The following is a 20,473-nucleotide window of genomic DNA, read 5'->3' on the forward strand; positions in this document are numbered from 1 at the left end:
TGTCCCTGGACGTCCCTAGCCTCAGACTTCTAGTGCTAGGTTTAGGGAAAGGAGATTAAAACTGGGATTTCTTTTTTCTTATTCAAATTGGCCATTTTCAAAACAGAATTATCAACAAGTAGAACCAACAATGGTTAATGTTAGGAGAGCATAGTTTCCAACACACACAGGTGGGGAGAAACGTATGAAGACCTCAATATGACAAGGGGTATTTAGATACCTCTACCATGAATGAGACTTGGGTAACATGCTAGTGTGGACATAGCAATACTGCTCTCCATGACACACTTAGATGATTAATATGGGTTAACACATTAATTTCCTTTTCTATACCTAAATGGACTACTAATAATTTAAACAATATTTTGGTACAAATCACACGTCTAGATTAAAAAGAAAACTTCACCAAAAGTCAACTCATTCAATGCACTACAGCCTGGTGTGTGTTCTCTCCAGAAGAGATAGCAGAACTGAACATTTGTCTCTTCAGAGAACGTCATCTGGAGCTGAACTGCTGCTGTTCACATTAATTATACACATTTCAGAACAATATATGTGGTTATCTTTTGCCCTATTATTAGTGTACTTCAAGTAAAAAGCAGGAGTTCAACTTTATTCAAGTTCAGCTTACCATCTGCAAGTCTGTTTTCAGATAATGAGATAATAATTACTTCTCTCATTTTTCTTCAAAATTCCTATCTACTGACACTTATTCCAAGCAAGACTGAATAATTCAAACACCAGTTTTATATCTAATTTTTAACCATTTTATCTGGTCCTAGTCCCTGGTTCCTAACATAGGAGCTCCCAAACCCTGATCTTCAGGGGTAAGAGGTGACAGGGCCCAGTCCCAGACAGCTCCAGGATGAGGGTGGTCACCAGAAGGACCTGGAGAGTTAGGTTGAGCAACTGTCATTTGTGACATGTCCAGTCATGCCCACACTGTGAGACGGGGTTGCAGAGAGCTCCAAGAGCCCACTCCAGAGGATGAGTGCCCACACTCAGAACCCACAAGACCTGGCTAGTCCAGAGCCTTTAAGATAAACTGGCAAAAGGACGTGTTTTCTGGTGTTGTGTGAGTCACATTAGCAGATTCTTGAAATGCAAAGGGTGTGGGCATAGGACCCCTGAAACTGCCAAGCTGGACTTGGTGTAGGTGCCCAGGGATCTGATGTGACAGGCATCCGTGGGCAGGCAGTCTGGCAAGACAGAGCCCTCGCCTGTGGGGACTGATGCCACCCAGGCAGTCAGCACTGGAGCCGACCTGAATTGCAGACATAGAGCTGGCACTGGGTGCTGGAGAAGACCACCTCGAGGAAAACCCAGTAAGTACATAATAGGACCACCATCTAAAACCCAGAAGTGACGCCATCACTACCTAGTTGGTCCTATTTCCTGTCATCTGAACAGGAAACCTCAGACTCACCCGCATCTCCTCCTCCCAGGTCCCCCCGTGGTGAGGGAGGACTGTCGCCCATGGAGCCCTGGCTACCCAGTATCCTGAGCACGCTGGTTGAGTGGTGGCTCCCAAGGTCACAGGCAGCCTGCCCTGTGGCTTTTCTGAGCACACAGGTTGCCCTCGGGGGCTGCAGTTGAATGACTGTGGCTTTCCTGGGCTGAAGGTGTGCACTGCCAGTGGCTCTACCATTCTGGCTCTCATGGGGTCTGCCCTGCTAGCAGGCTTCTGACTGGGACCCAGCTTCCCACATGTCCTCTGTAATTAGGTGAAGCTACCGAGCCTTGTGACTGATGCCCTCCAGAGTGGTGCGAGCAGTGCTTGGGACTGTGAGTCCAGTTGTACCTTGAGCAGTCAGGATGTAGGGAGCAGTACCACAGGTTCAAGGTCCCTGGGCCTGGCCCCAAGTCAGTCTTACTTCCTAGGCCTTTGGGCTGGGACAGGAGGGGCACCTGGAAGGTTTCTGAAATGCCTTCAAGGCATTTTCCAAGTCTTAAATGTTAAACATTTGGCTCCCTTTTAGCCATGCTAGTCTCTCTGGTAAATGGTTACCTTGCTACCCACTTGAATTCCTCTCTTGGAAATGCCTTCTCCTTCTCTACCACGCGGCAAGGATGCACATTTTCCAAATCTTCACATTCTGTTTCCCTTTCGATGGTAAGTTCTACCTTCCAGGCATTCTTTTGCTTCCATATCTGATTGTAGGCTGTCAGAAGAGCCAGCTGCTTCCTGAATGGTGCAGGGTGAGGCCCAGCACTTCTACCTCCCAGTCCCATGGCAATGTTCCTGTGTCATATGTAAAGGACACATGTGCAGCCTCCTGAACTGCATGCTTCTTATGCTGCTGTGTTGGCCTCATGTTCTAACTGTGCTTAACTACATATGTTCCCATGGTCTCTACAACTGGACTTTGTCAGAAGTTTCCCTAAAATCTTCTGTTAACCCCAATCCTGTTCACCCAGGCCCGACCACGATCACCTTGCAAAAACATACAATTACCTGTCTGTCCTGAGTAACATTGGAGTTGCAGGCGAGTGCTGAGCTTATCATGGGTTTATCACTCCACTGCTGTGTTTGTTATGTATATAAGCAGAGAAGCAGGGAGCCAGGGAGATCATGTCCCACTGCAGCCAGAGGACCAGATGACATGAGTAGATGGCAGAGTCCCATGCCACTGCCCGGCCTAGTATGCCACCCATCTCGGAACACACCACTGCCCGGCCTAACATGCCATCTGCCTTGGAACACTACTGCCTGGCCTATCAAGCCACCCACCTAGGAACATACCATTGCCCATTCTAACCCACCACCAACCTCAGAACACACTGCTGCCCGCCGAGTATGACACCTGCCTCAGAAACGCATCTTCAAGTTGCAGATTAGAATCTGTGAGATAGGGACATGAATCCACCCCAGTAGAGCCTGCACCTGGATGCCCCAGCTGGTTGTGCACACGCTGATGGCTCCTGGAGTATGTCCATTGCACTCCAACTTGGTACATGCTCAAGTCTAGGGGTCCTGAGAAATGAGGACTGTCTTACCATCTTAAAGGACATTTCAGCAGTAAAAATTAACACATATGACACATGTACTACATAGGAACAAGTAAGCCTGCAGAGTCGATCTTAACGGAAATTGAATAGCAACACTGCAATTTGGGGAATGGAGATGACACTTGAATTCCTCTCCCAGAAACCAATCCACCTATGAAATACTTTAGGGCAGTAAAATAAGATAAATTGTGGTACAAACCAAAACTCGAATTTTTCTCAGGATAGCACAAACTGGAGTTATCTGAGACACAGAAGCAGCACTTTGGTCCTCACCATAGGCTCCATGAGTGTGGGAATAAACACACGTGCCCCAGTTTGGCCCTCAGGAACCAGCACTGTCCATGGAAGCTCTGGCAGAGAGAACATTCACATATCTGCTCTATCTTTGCGTCCTGGGACAAGACTATACTTTTAAAAAACAGGTGGAATTTACCCCAGATAATATTAGGTCACCACAAAATTTAAAAATGGAGGAGTTCAGAATTTTACAGTGGACGCTACACAGAACTTAATCTGGCGTTGTTTGCAAATATTTGAGCCAAAGACATTAAGCACACACAAACAACAACAACAAAAAAACCCCACCCAACATCCCACACAGCTCAGCAAAGAGTGGAAGACACAGTAGCCAGGTAAAAGCTGCAGAACACCGTGTCTCCAACACAGGTGTCCCTTCTACATCTACATGGCCAACGTCTGCTTCAGTTATGTTCTGAACTCAAGGTAAGCCAACAGTCACCACAGGTGCCGTGATCCACCAAACACAATACTGCTGAAGGAAAACACTGGTGTAACCAATGTGACACTTTTAGCTACATAGAGCAAAAAGTAAGCAACCAAAAGCTCAGATGGGCTTGAGCAAGGGCATGCATCGGCACCTGTCTGCAGCACTGGCAGTGGCGTGGCTTTGGGCAAACTGGCCCAGAAAGTGGAAACCTGCCAGCGTCTGGGTCAGTCCCCCCTGCCTTATGGAGCTGGTTCAGCTCCTAGGCTGGCCACAGCTCGTCCATGTCCAGAAAGTGGGAGGGTGCTTGACACCTTTCACTAATAGCTCAGCTCTGCAGTGCCAGGCATGGCTCATGTCTGCTCCTGCAGTGTCACTGAGGCCAGAGAAAGGCCAGAAGGTATGGACTCGGTGTGAGCTATTGCCTGTCCCTGAAACCCACTCTATAAACTATGCAGGGAGCTCAGGCCTGTCAGGGCCTGTCAGGGCTCGGGAGACCGAGGGCAGAGTGAAGACATCCAGCTTCTGGAATGTGGACTGTGTGGAATGGTGCCCAGGAAGGTCTAGGTACTCTCGAAAGGGAAAAGCAGGAGTAGATATGCGACTACGCATTTACCTCAGGAATTTCAAAGCAATGACCACAGGACAAACAACAGGCAGAAACCCTTTGTTCAGATCCCCAAGAACGTCCTACCACCACTGACAAGGGGTCTGCAGGGCCTTGTGGGCAGGTCAGGGCTGATTTTGAATCACTCGGAGGAGAAAGGCAGATGCGGCCTACTCAGTAAGCATCCTCTCACTGGTCTCAGACTCCTCCTGGCAGCACCCATCCAGGCAACTTAACACCTTCTAGTCAAGTTTCTCTTCCTCATGTTCCTATTTATCAACCACCAGGGCCACAACCCCCTGCAACTGTGTGCAAATGGAACAGGGCAGCCTTGGGATGGCCATAACACTGACAGCAGAGCTAGCAGAGGGAGTAGACCCAGAGGCATTGCACAGAAGGTCAGAAGCACCCCGCGTGGGTCACCGTCTGTGGAGCAACCCCAGGACGTGTGATCAACTCAATGGCAGTGATTGGTCTGCAGACAAAGCCAGTGCCTGGCAGGCCAGCCCTGCATGGCCTGCAGATATGCACGTGCAAGAACTCATGGGCGCTGGTGTGGAACACTGTAGAAATGAAACAGGGGCGTTTTGTTCCAGTTTTGGGACCCAAGACAGGGCAGAAGAATGAACAAAAAGGCTTAGGAGCACAGGTGGGGAGATGTTTCTGTGAAGTGGGGGAGTCACTATCCCAGCAGGCCACCTGATTCAGATGAAGGCTCAGCAGCCTCTAATGCCCCATCCTCACTGCAGAGGCTTATGCAATCCCTCACACAACTACAGCAACAAACTCAAAAGCTCTTTCTCCTAAGACCAGTTGTCAGGTGCCACCATGTACCTGAAGGAGGAAGGCTCCCCATGGACGGGCAGGGAGCTGGGAGGTGCTGGCCCGTGGCCCTGGGCACCCATCCTGATGCGCTTGCCCGTCTTGGCATCGTAGATCCGCACCTCAGGACCAGGCAGAGCCTTGGGCTGGACAAGGGTAGGGTGGAACATGGCGGCTGGAAGCACCTCCCTGTCGGGAACGGCCACAGGGCTGTTCTCCCTGTCAATGAAGAGAATGTGGGCCATAAGTGTGGCACCAGCAAGGGGCACTGGGACGAGGACATTGATGGGAGCATGAGGACATGGGACAGGGATGTGGGGACACAAAATAGGGATGCTGGGGTATGGGATGGGGATATGGGGACAAGGGTCAGGGACAGGGATGGAGGACAGAGGAATGGGACACGGGAGAGAGGGACACAGGACCGGGATACAAGGATAAGGCTAGGCTGGGTGCTCACCTCTGCCCCCTGGTGTAGTCGTCCTTGAGTGGGAAAAGCTGTTCCTCTACTTTCTCCCAGCGCTCCAGGCAGCTCCACAGCCAGTCTGGGTTGACCACATGCAGATGCCCACATGCCTGTGCCTGAAGCACCTTCTCTGTGCCTGTGGAGACCACACATCAGCTGCGAGGGGGGCCATGCCAGGTGCTCAACACTTGTGGGCCAGCAAGATGGACACACACAACCTCCACTGATGAGCAGGGACTGGCTTTCACAGGTGGCTTCCTGCACTGGAAACTGCCCAGCACAGGCCCCTACCCATCCCCATCCTGACCCTTTGCGCCACCCAGTCCTGCCTACCCCCCATCCCCGTTGCCATCTCTCCCAGAGGTGCCATCACCGCAGGGCCCCGTGGGCTTCCCGACCCTCTTTCCAGGCACTGGACTCTGCTTCTCACCAGCTGGGACAAGAGTGGCTCCCAAGCCTGCCTAGCCTGCCTCCCCAGCTCTACCTGCAGCCTCCTCAGGGAGCTCATGGGCCTCGGGAGGGATCCTTGATCCTGTTAGCATAGCTCTGATTCTAGGTGCCCCTTCCTGCTCCCACACACCCTGTCACCGCAGCCCCACAGAGCCACAGTTACGAAGGCCAGGATCCATCTGTCTAGCCCACACATGCACTCTGGCCCAGCCCAGTGACCATGCCAACCACACCCCCAGGCCAGTGGCTGCCCCACTTCCCTCCATGTGTCCCTCAGACACATCTCCATCAGCCCGCCCCACTCTCTACTCTGCACCAAGCAAACCTGGGACACCAGCAGCTGCCTCGGTCTCCCCAGCATGCCTGGGCTGTCTCTCCATTCTCCATTCTCTCCTCTGTTTCAGCCTCCAAGATCATCCAGTTGGCATTCTCAAAGTGCCCGAGACCACCCACTTCCCTGATGTCTTGCACAATGCCTCTCTCCTGGCATCAACCCCTGCTAAGAAGTTCAGGGTCACACCTGCCTCCCTTGCCAGAATGCCTGCCATATACCCCATTCGGGCTTACCTATCCCCTAGGCCAGGACTGAGCACCTACCTGGGTCAGACCTTCTACTAAACACAAGGATTTAGGGTGGGCAGCAGCAGGCTGGGCAGTTGTGGAGTGGGGGAGGCGCCCAACACTGCACCAGCCCCTCGTCTGCTCTAAGGGCAAAGCTCTCAGAAGTCAGTGGTGGACACAACAGCAGGAAGGAGGCATGCACATGTCCAGAGAGAAGTGGGAACAGCAATGAAGAAGGTACAGGACTGGGCAGATCCTGGACAGGGCAAAGGCATGCCCGAGTGTGACTAGAGGCCAATCTCACACACCTGGTTGCCCAGGAGGAAGGTCCATAGGCCCGGGAGGCTTAAGTCTCCTCTGCTCTCAGGCTGGAGGATTGGCAAGCCCCTAAGAACACCCAGCCCTACCCTCCTGGTTAGCTCCTATTGTGCTCCACACTAAGCCAGAGATCTCCCATCATTCCGACACTTCACCAGACACATGTCAAACATGTGACCATACTGCAAGGGTGGGTCAAATGAGGCCCACAGCGGCCTGCAGGGAGCTTGGCAGGGATGCCCAGACCCTGCAGGATATCTTGAGCCCTGGAGGCAAAGCCAGATGTCTAGAAGCCCTAACTCAGGACACAGGATCTCATCTGATGAGCAGAACCTGAAGTCATTCACACAGTCTTTAGGAAAAATTAAATGTCCATGAAAGGCAAGCTTGAAGAGTGATTTGGTGTTGGGACATTTTAAGCAATGGTTGCAAGCATTCCAGAGGGAAGAGGGGGCCCCTGTGGCCCTGTGAGACCAAAGACTCACACTCCACACCCAGCTGTCTCACATCATTCTGTAGGTGTGTGACAGCTGAAATTCTACATTTAGTTGCCTAACCCAGAGGGCCAATCAATCTTTCACCTGCTCAACTGGGAACCCTGACTATGCGGTACCCACTGCCTAACTTCGAGTTTCAACCCAGCGATGCCTTCGCTCTAGAAGGTTCCAACTCCACACACAGTGCACAACAACCTAGCACCAAGAAGGACACATGCCCAGCAAACATAGAGGGCCACATTAGAATTCCATCAAAATGACACCATTAACCTGTTCTCAAAAGGTGGTGATCCTGGAAAATGTTCCTGAAAGTTCAAGGTGAAATAAACAACAATGCTAACTTCAGGGAGTGACTACAATAAAGCTACCATGGGCGTGCTGTGCCACCCAGGGGTAGTGCGTGTGCCTTGGCAGCACTACATACAGGAGGGCAGGAAGAAGGGTGGGCAGTGCACTCACCAGCCCGTGCTGCTATCAGGTGGGTGGCTCTGTCAGGGGCGTCAGGGCTCAGCACCACCTGCGTGAGGATCTTGGCACCCAGGGCCGTGGCATGGTAGTGCTCCCGGGTCTTCTCTATGGGGAAGTTGGTGGGGTGGAGCCCACTAAAGATGATGCTCACGTCAGCCAGCACTTTGCTCTTGAGCTCAGGCACAATCTTGCGGATGTCCGGTGCCTCGTCCAGCTCCTTGCTGAGGAACCGGTCATACTTGGCGTAGTAGTCAGTGTGCACACGCACCAAGATCTCCTCCAGGTGGATGAGGTGGTCATCATCATCTGTGTCCTCCTCTTCTTCCTCTCCCACACTCTGATCCAGGGATTCACCTGCTGTGATGCCTGACAGCTCACTGTTCTGTGACTCAGTCTCTGCCTCCTTCCTGTCAGCACAGCCATTACCCAGGCCACAAAGGCCATCTCGCTCGCCCTCCTCTTGCGTGCCCAGGTCGGGCCCTTTGTCCTGGGGTTGGACACTGGGCCCAGGCTCCTCTGCAGGCCTCCCTGCACCTACATCAGGAGGGCCTCCTTGCTGCAGCCCCTTAGCTTCCTCCAGGGCAGTGAAAGGCTCTGTTGAGCCTGCCTTCTCACTTTCCCCATTGGATATGGCAGCAGAGGAGGAGGAGGAGGACTTGGGACCCTCTGAGTCGCGGCTGCTCTCGCTGTCACTGGACAAATCAAAGTCCAGGTTGGTGCCTGGGGTAGCCTGAGTAGGCTGCTCTCCTGAAGATGTCCGGCTGCCCCGCTCACAGGACACCTGGGACTCTGGAGCACTTGCTGGCTCGAGACTGACAGTGGAGGGGGCACGGGTGGGAGGCCAGGTATCCCCCTCGTCTGCCTTCTTGGGCGGGGGCAAGTCCCACCGGGCAGAGGCCTCACTGCTGTTCAGCTCCCTCCCAAGTCCGTTGCTCTGCTCCAGTCCAGGACCAGGGCCATCTTCCAGATCCCTTGTAGCTGGGGCTGGTTCTGGGTCGACAACTTTAGAAGGAGAGTTTCCTAAACATACGCACAAAAGGAGAAGTCACATAATGCCACATGAACACTGAATAAAGCTCAATTTAATGCAGTAGCTCTTGCTTCAACTGCAAGACAACATCCTCCAGCCAAGGCCATGGCAGACGTGCTGTGAAGAGTCAGACACACCTCTTGCCTCAAATGCCTGGGACCACAACTATTTTGGATGCTGAATTTTTCTCAGATTTTGAAATATCTGCATTAAACATAACAGCTAAAAATCCAAACGTGAAAATCCAAAATGTTCCAATGAGCATTTCCTTTGAGTGTCATGTCAGCACTCAAGTCTCAGATTTTACAGGATTTCGAATTTGGGGATTAGGGATACTCAACCTACAATTAACTGAGGTCTGTGGGTCACACACATCCCATTTTTACATGTGGCCCGTGGATGTAGTTTGTTAAGTCCATTCTGGAGGACATCAGGGATGTTTCCCGTGACTGGTAGGCCTCCGCCTTCTATAAAAACGCCCCACTGTCTTCTGCTCTTAACCTCCAAGTTCTACTTTAGTGACTCCAGTGGCAAATGGATGCTGCTCGGCCTGAGGACCTGCCAGGCCCCAAGGGCAGTGCTTATTAGCACGGCCACTACACCCATGTGGCTCTTTCCAAAGAATGCCATGAGTAACTTACCAGGGTTGTGTTTAAGGAAAACGGGATGAAAGGCAATATTCCTATGTACTAAGTTAAACAGCACTCTTTATCCTTTACTCAACTGGGAAAATGTTCAGGTCAGTGCTATTTTTAAAAAAATCCAGATTGAAGCTAAATAATATCCTGCTTTTCAGTATTACATAAATAAATCCAACCATCTCTATAACTAATGAAATATAAACAAAAAGTAAAATAAAATGAATCTTGAATGTATAGCAGCCAAAGTAGAGATAAAAATAAGAAAAGACAAACAATGAAGTGAAATGCAAATTGTTTCTTTCTAAAGAATGAGGAAGAGTAACCCACCTTTCTTCCTTGCCTGAGCCTCCCGGGAACCTGGGGGTGCGTTCATGTCACCCGTACCCTGGAAGTACACGTATTTCTTCACGGTGATCAGGTTAGGGGCGAACTTCCAGACATCTTCTCGGTCATCAATGATGCAAACCATCGAATCTCCACAAGGAAAGAGGTTTCTACAAGTAAAGACGCATAATGTAAACAAAACAATAATGCCAAATTGTGGTAACTATTCACCTTGCTAAGCACAATAGTCTGAGGTTCTAATCTAATGTACCAGCAGACAGCAGACTAATCACAAACACACAGACTGCACTGGGGGCTTGTATGTGGCTCATTTAAACTCAGCATTTCCAGAGAAAATGACATCCAACACCACTTTTCTCTGTTGTTTCTGATTCTCCTTAAAACTGGAGTCAGCAACGTTTTCTTTTAGGACAGAGAGTCAATGTCTTAGGCTTTGGGGGCTACAAGGACACAACTCAACTCTGTGACATGCAACTCTTATGAATGAATGAGCCCGTTCTAATAAAGTTTCACTTAGAAACCCAGGAGAGCAGGCAGCCCAATGCCAGGATCTGCTGAGTCTGAAACAGACCCAACCACCTACTTAGAATGTTGCCAGGAGACCTACAGTGCTATCCGTGCAAGCCACAATGCCTACCCCATGACCACCCTGGGCTGTCCCCAATAGATTCTAACCTTACTTCCAGGTGGCTTCCCTCCAATAAGTCACTAACACCATCTCTCATTTTCTTTTGCTCTCAACGATCTGCACACTCTGACACTAACTGGCAGAAAGGAGATCTGTTTTATAAATAAACACCTCCAAGAGTTTGTGTGGACTCCCCAGATCTAAAGACTAAAATGTGTAGAAAAGTGTGGCCAATTGAGCTCTAAACTACTAAAACTGAAGGTGTTACTGTCCAAGGCTTGTTAGCTATCAACACCCATGCAAACAAACTACACCTAACAGAGTCTTACAGAGGCAGGATGCTCTCTGGGTATAGAGATGAGGACACAGAGTGAGCAAGAAGCATCAAAGAGCATAAAGAATCTTTCGTGTGTGAGTGGGAGAAGGCTCAGAGATGAGGGAAGGGGGTTTAGAGCTGATGGAAAGGAAGAAACGGCAAAAGTATGGACAATGTGGTCATCTGATTTAGGGCTGCATAAATTATTGGTAGGATAGTAACAGCATGCAACCACCTAGGAAAATTGTACGTCAATGTCAATACTGCTGTCAAAAATGCCCCTTTACACTAGTGGTTCCATACAACTGTTCAATCTGCACGTCAGGTGGGGTTGGTTGTAAATGCCTTCACCCACCCTGACACTTCCATACTGCCATCCCCCACACCTATGCACCTCTACCCTCCTGAGTCCTGGCCCCAAAAGTCAAGTCCCTGAGATCCCCTGGAGCCCTGGCTATTCCCTGGATATTCAGAGGTGAAAAAGCCAGTGACTTAAAACTGGACTATGGCAGGGAAGACACACATGCGTTCTGCCTCTCAACAACACATCTTAGTGCAGGTCTCTGGACAGGAAAGACAATCTTCAGCTAAAGCGAGTACAATTATCACTGATGGCAAGTTTGGTTAAGTAAAAATACAGAAAGTCAGGTGATGACCTCATATAAGTTTGTGCCAACAATGGGGACAAAGGAAAGATGATGCTGACACTGCCTTGGTGGACATAAGGGCCCAGCTCAAGGCCCGCTACCAGTGGGGCTGGCTAGTAGGGCATAGCTTAGGCAGAGCAGGTGGGCCCAGAGAGTAGACAGGCTCGGGCTCTGCACAAGCACAGGGATGACCCTGGGAGGTGGGTGGTGGGAGAAGGGAGAGAGGAGTCAGGTTAGAAACAAGCTTTCCAAATACTGAGGCTAACACTGAAAACTGGAGGAGGAAGATTAAATTCCCACAAAACATTCCACACAGAACCACCACTCTAGCTTTCAAAATGCAGTTTTTAAAATGGGAATGGAATGGTACATACCTAAGGTTTCCTGTCTTAGAAAATGGGTCAATACATTCGTCCCTTGATAAGATCCGATGAGAAAAAAGCTTCTTCTCAGGATCTAAAAAACCTTTAAAAAGAAAAGGAAAAGAATGCACATCTGAGATGCACTTATGACACACTGCACACAGCAGAGCCGCGCATGTGCCACTATAATAGCAGAACCAGCAGTCAGCACCACACACGTTTACCCCTTCCCAGGGAGCCTGCAGTTCATGCAGAGCTCCTCCCATAATTACTGGGAATGAGAATTCCTCAGGAACAAACCATGTCTGTTTAAGTTCTCTATATTTATTTGAAAAATTGTACAATACCCTACTAAAGATAAGATGAGATTATGGAAGGTGCTTGTATATGTGCAGCAGAGAAGTCATCTTTCTCTCTCAGAACATGCGGTGTGGCTATCACTTCAGGAGCCAGGGCACTGAACCTGAGGTGTCTACCCACCTCCAGCACGATCTCCCACCCGGGCAGGCAGCACAGCTCTCACATGGAACTATTTGTGGAGAAAACCTACCAAGGGAGGTTTGTTACTCTCGATGACATTAGCAGAATTATACTGACTCACAATATGCAGTAGAAATGCACAGAAAGTTCAGCCCAACACCACATTCTAATGCAGCAAGTCTAAGCAATACCAGGGAACTATCTAATAACTTGTCTAGGAGAACATCGAACTGCACCTCATACAGTATCCCTCTCATGGAAGATGTGGGTTTAGATCCAAGTCCCTGCTGGTACTTGACCTCACACACTAATCAGCTTGGAGAAGAACTGGATTCAGATCCAAGTTGCTGCTGGTATTTTACTCACACACTAACTAGCTGGTAGAGGACGTGGGTTCAGATCCAAGTCCCTGTTGGTACTTCACCTCACACACTAACCAGCTTGAAGGGGACCTGTGTTAAGAACCACATCCCTGCTAACAATTCACCTCACACACTAATCAGCTCATAGAAGAACTGGGTTCAGATGCACGCCCCTGCTGGTATTTCACTTCCCATACTAACCAGTTAGTAGAAGATCTTTGTTCAAATGCAAGTCCCTGATGGCACTCACCTCACACACTAACCAAATCACAGGGGACCTGGGTTCAGATCCAAGTCCCTGTTGGTATTTCTCCTCACACAATAACCAGCTCGGAGGGAACTTAGGTTCAGATCCAAATCCCTGGTGGTACTTCACCTCAGAGAGATATTTTACGTGACACCTGTTGATTGCAAGTCTAATTCAATTTTTAAAAAGTAACTTTCTAAAGAGCTTGAAGTATTTAATGATGAAAATAAAAGCACACCTGCCTGAAGTCTTTAGAGATAATACTACACTGATCTCTGCAAGAATACAATTATAATTTGGAAATGACCACGATATCAATCAAACCAGGCAGAGATTCCTTGAGATTACCTTTACTCGGAGTGCTTTTATCTACAAATTTATCTTCTGTACTTAAAGCCTACCATATTATTTCTATGAGACTGCAAAGTTTAATTTTGCATTATTTTATTAGAAGTACCCATATTTTATAATAAAGAACAATTTAAAATGTTATCTCTTGCTAATTGACAAGAACTCTAGAATTTATAGTAAGTGTGTTTCCACCTGTGGACATAGAGTGCTGAATGGAACCAAACAGGCTTCCAGGTAATTTATTTCACTGGTAAACCATACTGGAGGCATCAAGTTCAATGTCAGTTAAACAATTTAATTTCACCAACCACTTAAAACATTCTGAGGGAAAGAGCCTCTATAATTATAAAGTACCCCCCAAAAAGTTTCCACTACTCATCACGTAAGAGGCTGAAAGCATGAATGTGGACATACCTCAGGACACAGGAGGTCCTTGTACCTTAAGGCAAAAGATATTGTGTTAAAGGTATTAGTTCACTTCATATTTACTGTGCTTAATATTACCAGAATTTTGCTGGGAACAGAGAACATGGGAATAATAAAGCACAATATTACTCTCCTGAGAAGCTTTGAGTCTGCCAGGAGCTGAGCATGTGAACACACTCTCCACCCACTGTGACATGTGCAAAGTGCCAGGGACAACAAGGAGACCAGATCAGTGAACAGGACAAGTCACAGTCCAGTATTGGTAGCTGTCACTGCATGTGGTGTCCCTGATTCACTTCAGTTACAAGTAAACAAGGAGGTGCCTAAACACCTCAAAGGTGCTTTTGGGTAAGTCTCACTAGAATGTTCGCCAGTGCTCCCCGTGGGGCATGTGGGGTCATTGTGCTGTTGGATACTGTCCTGATGACACTCTACTCCATCACTCTTCTTCTTACTTGGCTTTTCAGCAACTGCTCCCTATGCCCATCCCTGCAGGCCAATCCTCTGTACCAGTACCTTTAAATCACAAACCTGACACACATGCTTACTGTTTCTAAAGCTGGTTAAAATGTACACATGATGATGAGAAGTCTACTTGCACCCTCAGCCACCCTGTGCCCAGACACTGTGTGCAGCACACTCTGGGGTCTGGAGACACTTGGGCGATACATCTGCACAGTGACTGAGGTGTGGTCACCTCCAGATGTTCTAAATGCAATCCTGACCAGAGGTTTCACATCCTTGGGATCACTCACTCGTGAGCATTCCATCAACAAAAAACTTGCTCTTATAAAAGAAGTCATTAGTATTATTTTTTACTACATAAAGAACCTGTAAATTCTATATGAACACTGAAGCTAACCAGGGGCAAAATCTAAAATTTGTGAGTAGAACTACCAGAATTCCTGCAACAAGATAAATGAAAAGCATCCCAAGCACTTCACGCTTCTATCCTAAACATGCTAAAAGCACAGGTCCTGTGAAAACATAACTTTCATATTAAAGGTCTGATTAAAAAGAGGAAGCCAAGGAGCTACCTTCAGGTTTTAGTCTGGGCCTCAGCTTCTCATGTGTACGTCATCAAAATAACCTTAGAATCTCTACAGATGCCCCCTAGCCACGAGATACTATGTTCACATGTCAAGCAAAGCTCAAGTTTCTCAAACCCCATCCCACTGGGGATCTCTCCCCGGTCCCAGAGCTCCCAGGATGCAGGCCCGGCCCCTTCTCCTTGCTTCTCACAGGCTGCCCTCCTGAGGCCCACCAGCTGTGGAGCTGAGTCTTTCTCATATGCCACTGGACTTGGCACTGTGCTCTGCTGAGGACTGCTGCACCTCTGGTCTGCAGCTTCCTGTGATGTCATGTATAGGTTTGGTAAAAGCTCTTTGGACACTGAAGTGTCAGTGTAGAAACCAGAGCTTGAGATGAAGCCAGTACAAGACACACTATGGGTCACTCAATGAACTGAACAGGTCTCACGGCAGCAGGATGTACTTCACGATTTTCCAGACCCAGAGCTCCATCCACAGGCACCTGCTCAGCATCTGCATAGTTGGTGCCCATGAGTATCAGTACACGCATGCTACTGGACCTGCCAGCTCCCACCACGTTCATCCAGCCAGGCTGAGAGAAACTCAACATTCTCTCCCCACCATAACACCACCACACCAGAACCTTGTCATTGTGGGATCAGATCATGGTGCCCCATGCCTGCATGTCAGTGACGGACAACAAGGGCACGGCTCGCTGAAACCTGGGACCCTCCTTTGCTTTCAGACTAAATTCTTTCTTGCCCAGGATCGAGAGCCTTCCACAATCTTAAAAAAAAAATAGAGTCCCAAAAGAACCTCTGAAATATTTGCATTGTCACTAGATAAACAGACAAAGGACAGGAGAGGAAAAAAAGAAAAACCACTGACACAGAGCTTGAGATGACACACACATATCCTGGTACTGCTTGGCCTCAGATGTGCAGGTCCCTGGGTTGCCCTCATGGGGAGGACCTTGGGAGAGGCTGGATACTCTCCCCAAACAAAACCAGTTCTTGGGAAGCAAGTGATCAGAAACCACTCCATCTCTCACAACAATCCCAATCTTAGGTACTCATCCAGTGGGTCTAATCCAAAGAAGAAAAAAAAATCTTACGTATGATATTTAATGCATGTTTTTCATATGATGAAAAATCAAAAATAATAAAATTGTCCAAGAAGAAATAGTTATAATATATAGTTACATAAAATGTTATTAAAGATTCATAACAATGTGCTAGATAAATCTTTTGTGATGTAATATTATGTGAAAAGAATAGTACATAAACTTGTATATACATTAAGACAAATTCTGCAAAATTATATATTAAAAAAAGAGAGAATAGGGAATACATGTGGATATGGCATACTTTTCTAATTTTTAGGAGGAATAATTTTCTAATTTTTCACCTTTCTAATTTTAAAAATTTTTAAAATTTATTTTAAAAATTATGCCTCCCCCAGTCATCTGATGCAAGCTGGTGTCACTGTCACTAATGATTTATATAACTTACCAATGACACCAACACATGGTGACCCCTGGCTTGGTCCCCTCACTTTGCCCCTGCTGGTGCTGCCACCCAGTGGGCACCACAGGTTGTGCATGTGTCAAAGATGACAGCAGCACTGACCCACCGTCTACTCAGGACCCCAGAAGTAAATGCCACATTGTCAGGGTGTCTGTGTCCAGGTGAGACACTCCTCTATCTGCAGTTGGCATAGAGTACACACACATCGCAACTTGGCTCTAGGGCCCTTTTCAACAATTAATAACATATTTTCAGGTATGTTTATATAAAAAGTCCTGAACTTTTCATGTCTGTGGTCCTGATAAACTTCCAACAGGCTCACCCCACAACACACCAGGAAACCACAGCCCCATGTCCAACGGTAGAACTACTTCCCTACCAACCCTGTGCCACAGTCGACCAGAGACAAAACCTGGGCTCCAGGGAGAGGTGCTTTCTTTCTCTTTCTTTCTTGTTAAGAAAACACCACTAAGAAAAGGAAATGAGTAGAATCTCCTGTCCACAGTGCCTGAGCCAGTAGCCGACTGACCTGCAATGGTGTGCGCATACAGCCGGCTGCCAAATGTGAAGACGTGTAGCTCATATAGCTTGGCAATCTTCTCCAGAAAGTCCTTGCAGTGTGGGCGCAGGCGGGTGTGCAGCATTGGCTCGCCACGGCCCAGCTGGAAGTGGAATATGCCCTGGAAAGGATGCAGGCGGTTAGGATGAAGGCCGTGGAGCCATCAGGCAACCCCCCACCCGTACCCAGAGCAGGCATCAGAAGGGGTGCGTGCACCCGCCTCACAAGTGAGGACACGACCCCAACCCCCCCGAGGGCCAACTGTGGCAGACGAAACCCATGAATGTTTTCTATACACGTGCTGCAAGTGGGAGAGCATGGCCCCTCTGCTGTGAGAAAGCTCAATGACTGACCATAATAACAATGTTAACCACTCCTGATTCCTCCACTCCCTACCCATAACCATGCTAACTACCCACGACTGCCAAGGATAACCACCTGATACCTATGCTCACTACCTGTAAACTACACTAACTAGTCTTAATGACTGCTGAGGATAATCACACCTGATACCTATGCTCACCACCCATAACCATGCTGACTACCCACAACAACTGCAAAGGATAGCCACCACTAATGCCTACACTTACTGCACTTAACTATGCTGACTACCTTTTCAACAAATAATAACATACCTAAAATAACAATCCCTGATTCCTACGTTCACCACCCATAGCCATGCTGACTACCCACAACAATTACCTAGGATAACTACCCCCTGAAACTTATACTCACTACCAGTAGTAACTGTGATAACTACCTATAACTACCTAGCATACCTACCCCTGGTAACTATGTTTACTACCCTTAAGTATGCTAACTACCTAGGGTAACTACCCTGATAACAACAACTACCTAGAATAACTACCCCGATACCTATGCTCACTACCCATGGTAACTATAACTATGGTAACTACCTATAATGACTATCATGATAAGTACCCTTGGTAACTACGTTAACTATTCATAAGTATAACTGCCTACAATAACCACCTATGATAACTACCCCTTGGTATGTGCCTATACCTATGATAATTACCTGACAACTATCACTATTTATCACCCATAGGAACTACAATAATTACTCCTGATAACTACCTGTGATAATAATAACTACTCCTAATAACCACTATGACAACTACCTACGATCAAACCGATTACTCTCAATAAATACGCATAACCACTACTACCAGTTACAAGGGCTTCCCTGAAAGGGTTAAGACAACATCAGCAAAGCCTCATCTGTTCACAGCTCTTTGACCCACACTCATTCTGACAACAAGCAAGAGAGAATTCATTCCAAAGTGATGTCCTCCATGTTTGTTTCTTAAAATGCTGACACTGGTCAGCTAGCAGAACTCCAGCAGAATGCTCAGAACACTGCACTGATAGTACTTCCCCGAGTTACTGATCCAAACATTCCCAGTAACTTACTTTTAACTCTTACAATGACTGCCGAGGATAACCACCCTGATACCTAAGCTCACTACCTATAACTAGGCTAACTACCCACAACAACTATCTAGAATAACTACCCCTGATATCCACACTCAACATCCATAACCATGCTGACAATCCACAACAACTGCCAAGGATAACCACCCCTATACCTATACTCACGACCTGTCGAGCATCTTAAGATACAGCATTGTTAATTTACAAACACAAAAGCTAAAATGGTACTCAAAATCATATTTAGAAGACAGATGAAATTAGCAATACCACCTTGCTTACATATGCTTAATATGCAAATAAGACCGCTTTCCTTAGGAAGTTAAACTTGGACACTTTTAATCCTACTATTAATTTTGTCCGTAAAAATGTTTACTCTTAAGGACTAAATAAATAAATAAAGATAATTGTGGCCCAGTTAAATTTTTACTTGCTCTAAATAAGAAACACCAAAGACATGGGAGTGCGAAATTGCAGTGGCAACCTTCACCTGGCTCAAAAGTAAAGCACCCACAGGAGTCCAGGCTTGGGGGAAGAGGGGGCAGCACCCTCAGGCCCTTCATCATGCTCCCATGGCCCAGCTGCAGATGTTCAGGCTTCAAGGCGGGCCAGCGCCCTTGGGCCCTTCATTGTGGGCCAACGGCAGGAGTCCAGGCTTCAAGGTAGGCCGGTGCCCTTGGGCCCTTCATCATGGTCCAGCTGCAGAGGTCCAGGCTTCAAGGTGGGCCAGCGCCCCTGGGCCCTTCATTGTGCTCTAATGGGCTAGCAGCAGAAGTCCAGGCTTCAAGGCGGGCAGACACCTTCGGACCCTTCATCATGCTCCCATGGGCTGGCATCAGCAGGAGTTCAAGCTTCAAGGCGGGCCGCTCCCTCAGGCCCTTCATCATGCTCCTATGGGCCAGCAACAAGATAGGACACAGCCACAGGGCTGTGTTCTGGATAACCAGAGGAGGACGGCCTAACAGTTATGGATACCAGGGAAGGACAGTTCCTGCCCGGCCCCTCCACATAGACCTCAGGACACCTGCGCCTCCAGCCACACAAATGAGAAGTTGTCATAAACCCACACTGTCCCATACAGGCTTATCTTGGAGATTCTGCCAGATACTGCTCAGTTCCAGACCATCACAAGGAAGTAAATAAAGCAAGTCACAGGAATCTGTTGGTTTTCCAGTGCATGTAAGTGATGTTTACACTTACAGCAGTCTATTAAATATGCAACATTATCTCTAAAATATATATATATACACATACCTCATTAAAAAGGCATTATTGTTAAAAAATACTAACAATCAACTGAGCCTTAGCAAGTTGTAACCTTGTTGCTAGTCTTGCCTCAATGTTGCTGGTGCTGACTGACCAATCACATGGTAGTTGCTAAAAGTTGGGTGGCTGTAGTCCATTTCTTTTTTTTGTTTTTTTTTTTCTTTTTGTTTTTGAGTTGGAGTCTCACTCTGTCACCCAGACTGAAGTGCAGTGGCCGCTCCCGGCCACCACAGCCTCGCCTGCTGGGGTCCGGTGATCCTTCCGTCTCAGCCTTCCGAGTAACCAGAATTACAGGCATGCACTACGATGCCCGGCTGATTTTTTGATTTATTGTAGAGATGAGGTCTCACCAAGTTGCCTAGGCGGGTCTCGAACTCGCAGGCAGTCCATTTCTTAATACACGACAACATGAAGTTTGCCACATTCGTTGACTCTTCCTTTCATGAAAGATTTCTCTGTTGCTTACAATGCTACTTAACAGCATTTTACTCACAGTAGAACTTCTTTCAAAACTGGAGTCAATCCTCTTCAATCCTGTCTCTGTTTTATCAACTACGTTTATGGACTATTCTAAATCCTTCTTGTCATTTTAACAACGTTCAGGGCATCTTCACCAGGAGTAGATTCCATCATAAGAAACTACTTTTTTGATGATATGATGGTGTACCTTGAAAACCCAAGAGAATCTGTCAAAGGCCTCCTTACATTGATAAAAGCCTTTGGCAAAGTCTCAGGATACAAAATAAATATACAAAAGACAATCGCATTTCTCTACACCAATAATAAACAAACAGAAACCCAAGTAAAAAACACAGTTCCATTCACAATAGCCACAAAAAAAATGAAATACCTTGGCATCTTCCTAACCAGAGACGTGAAAGA

General features: G+C 47.7%; 1 protein-coding gene across 2 annotated transcripts in view; it reads right to left on the bottom strand.

Annotated features, from left to right (window-relative positions):
• Positions 1–20,473, bottom strand: part of CTDP1 (CTD phosphatase subunit 1) — an 80,509-nt gene that overhangs the window by 37,447 nt on the left and 22,589 nt on the right. Inside the window, exons 5-11 of one of the 2 annotated variants that reach the window (XM_008064263.2) lie at positions 16,844–16,994; positions 11,904–11,994; positions 9,921–10,087; positions 7,914–8,942; positions 5,623–5,764; positions 5,175–5,381; positions 4,988–5,003 (exon numbers count right to left, since the gene is read on the bottom strand). In XM_008064263.2, coding sequence (XP_008062454.1) covers positions 4,988–5,003; positions 5,175–5,381; positions 5,623–5,764; positions 7,914–8,942; positions 9,921–10,087; positions 11,904–11,994; positions 16,844–16,994 — 1,803 coding nt within the window. The remainder of the gene's footprint in view (positions 1–4,987; positions 5,004–5,174; positions 5,382–5,622; positions 5,765–7,913; positions 8,943–9,920; positions 10,088–11,903; positions 11,995–16,843; positions 16,995–20,473) is intronic. The other variant, XM_021715387.1, reaches the window with a different exon arrangement.

The sequence above is a fragment of the Carlito syrichta genome, unplaced genomic scaffold (genome assembly GCF_000164805.1).
Source record: "Carlito syrichta isolate Samal-C Ts95f unplaced genomic scaffold, Tarsius_syrichta-2.0.1 Scaffold100632, whole genome shotgun sequence".
NCBI classification, from domain to species: domain Eukaryota; kingdom Metazoa; phylum Chordata; class Mammalia; order Primates; family Tarsiidae; genus Carlito; species Carlito syrichta.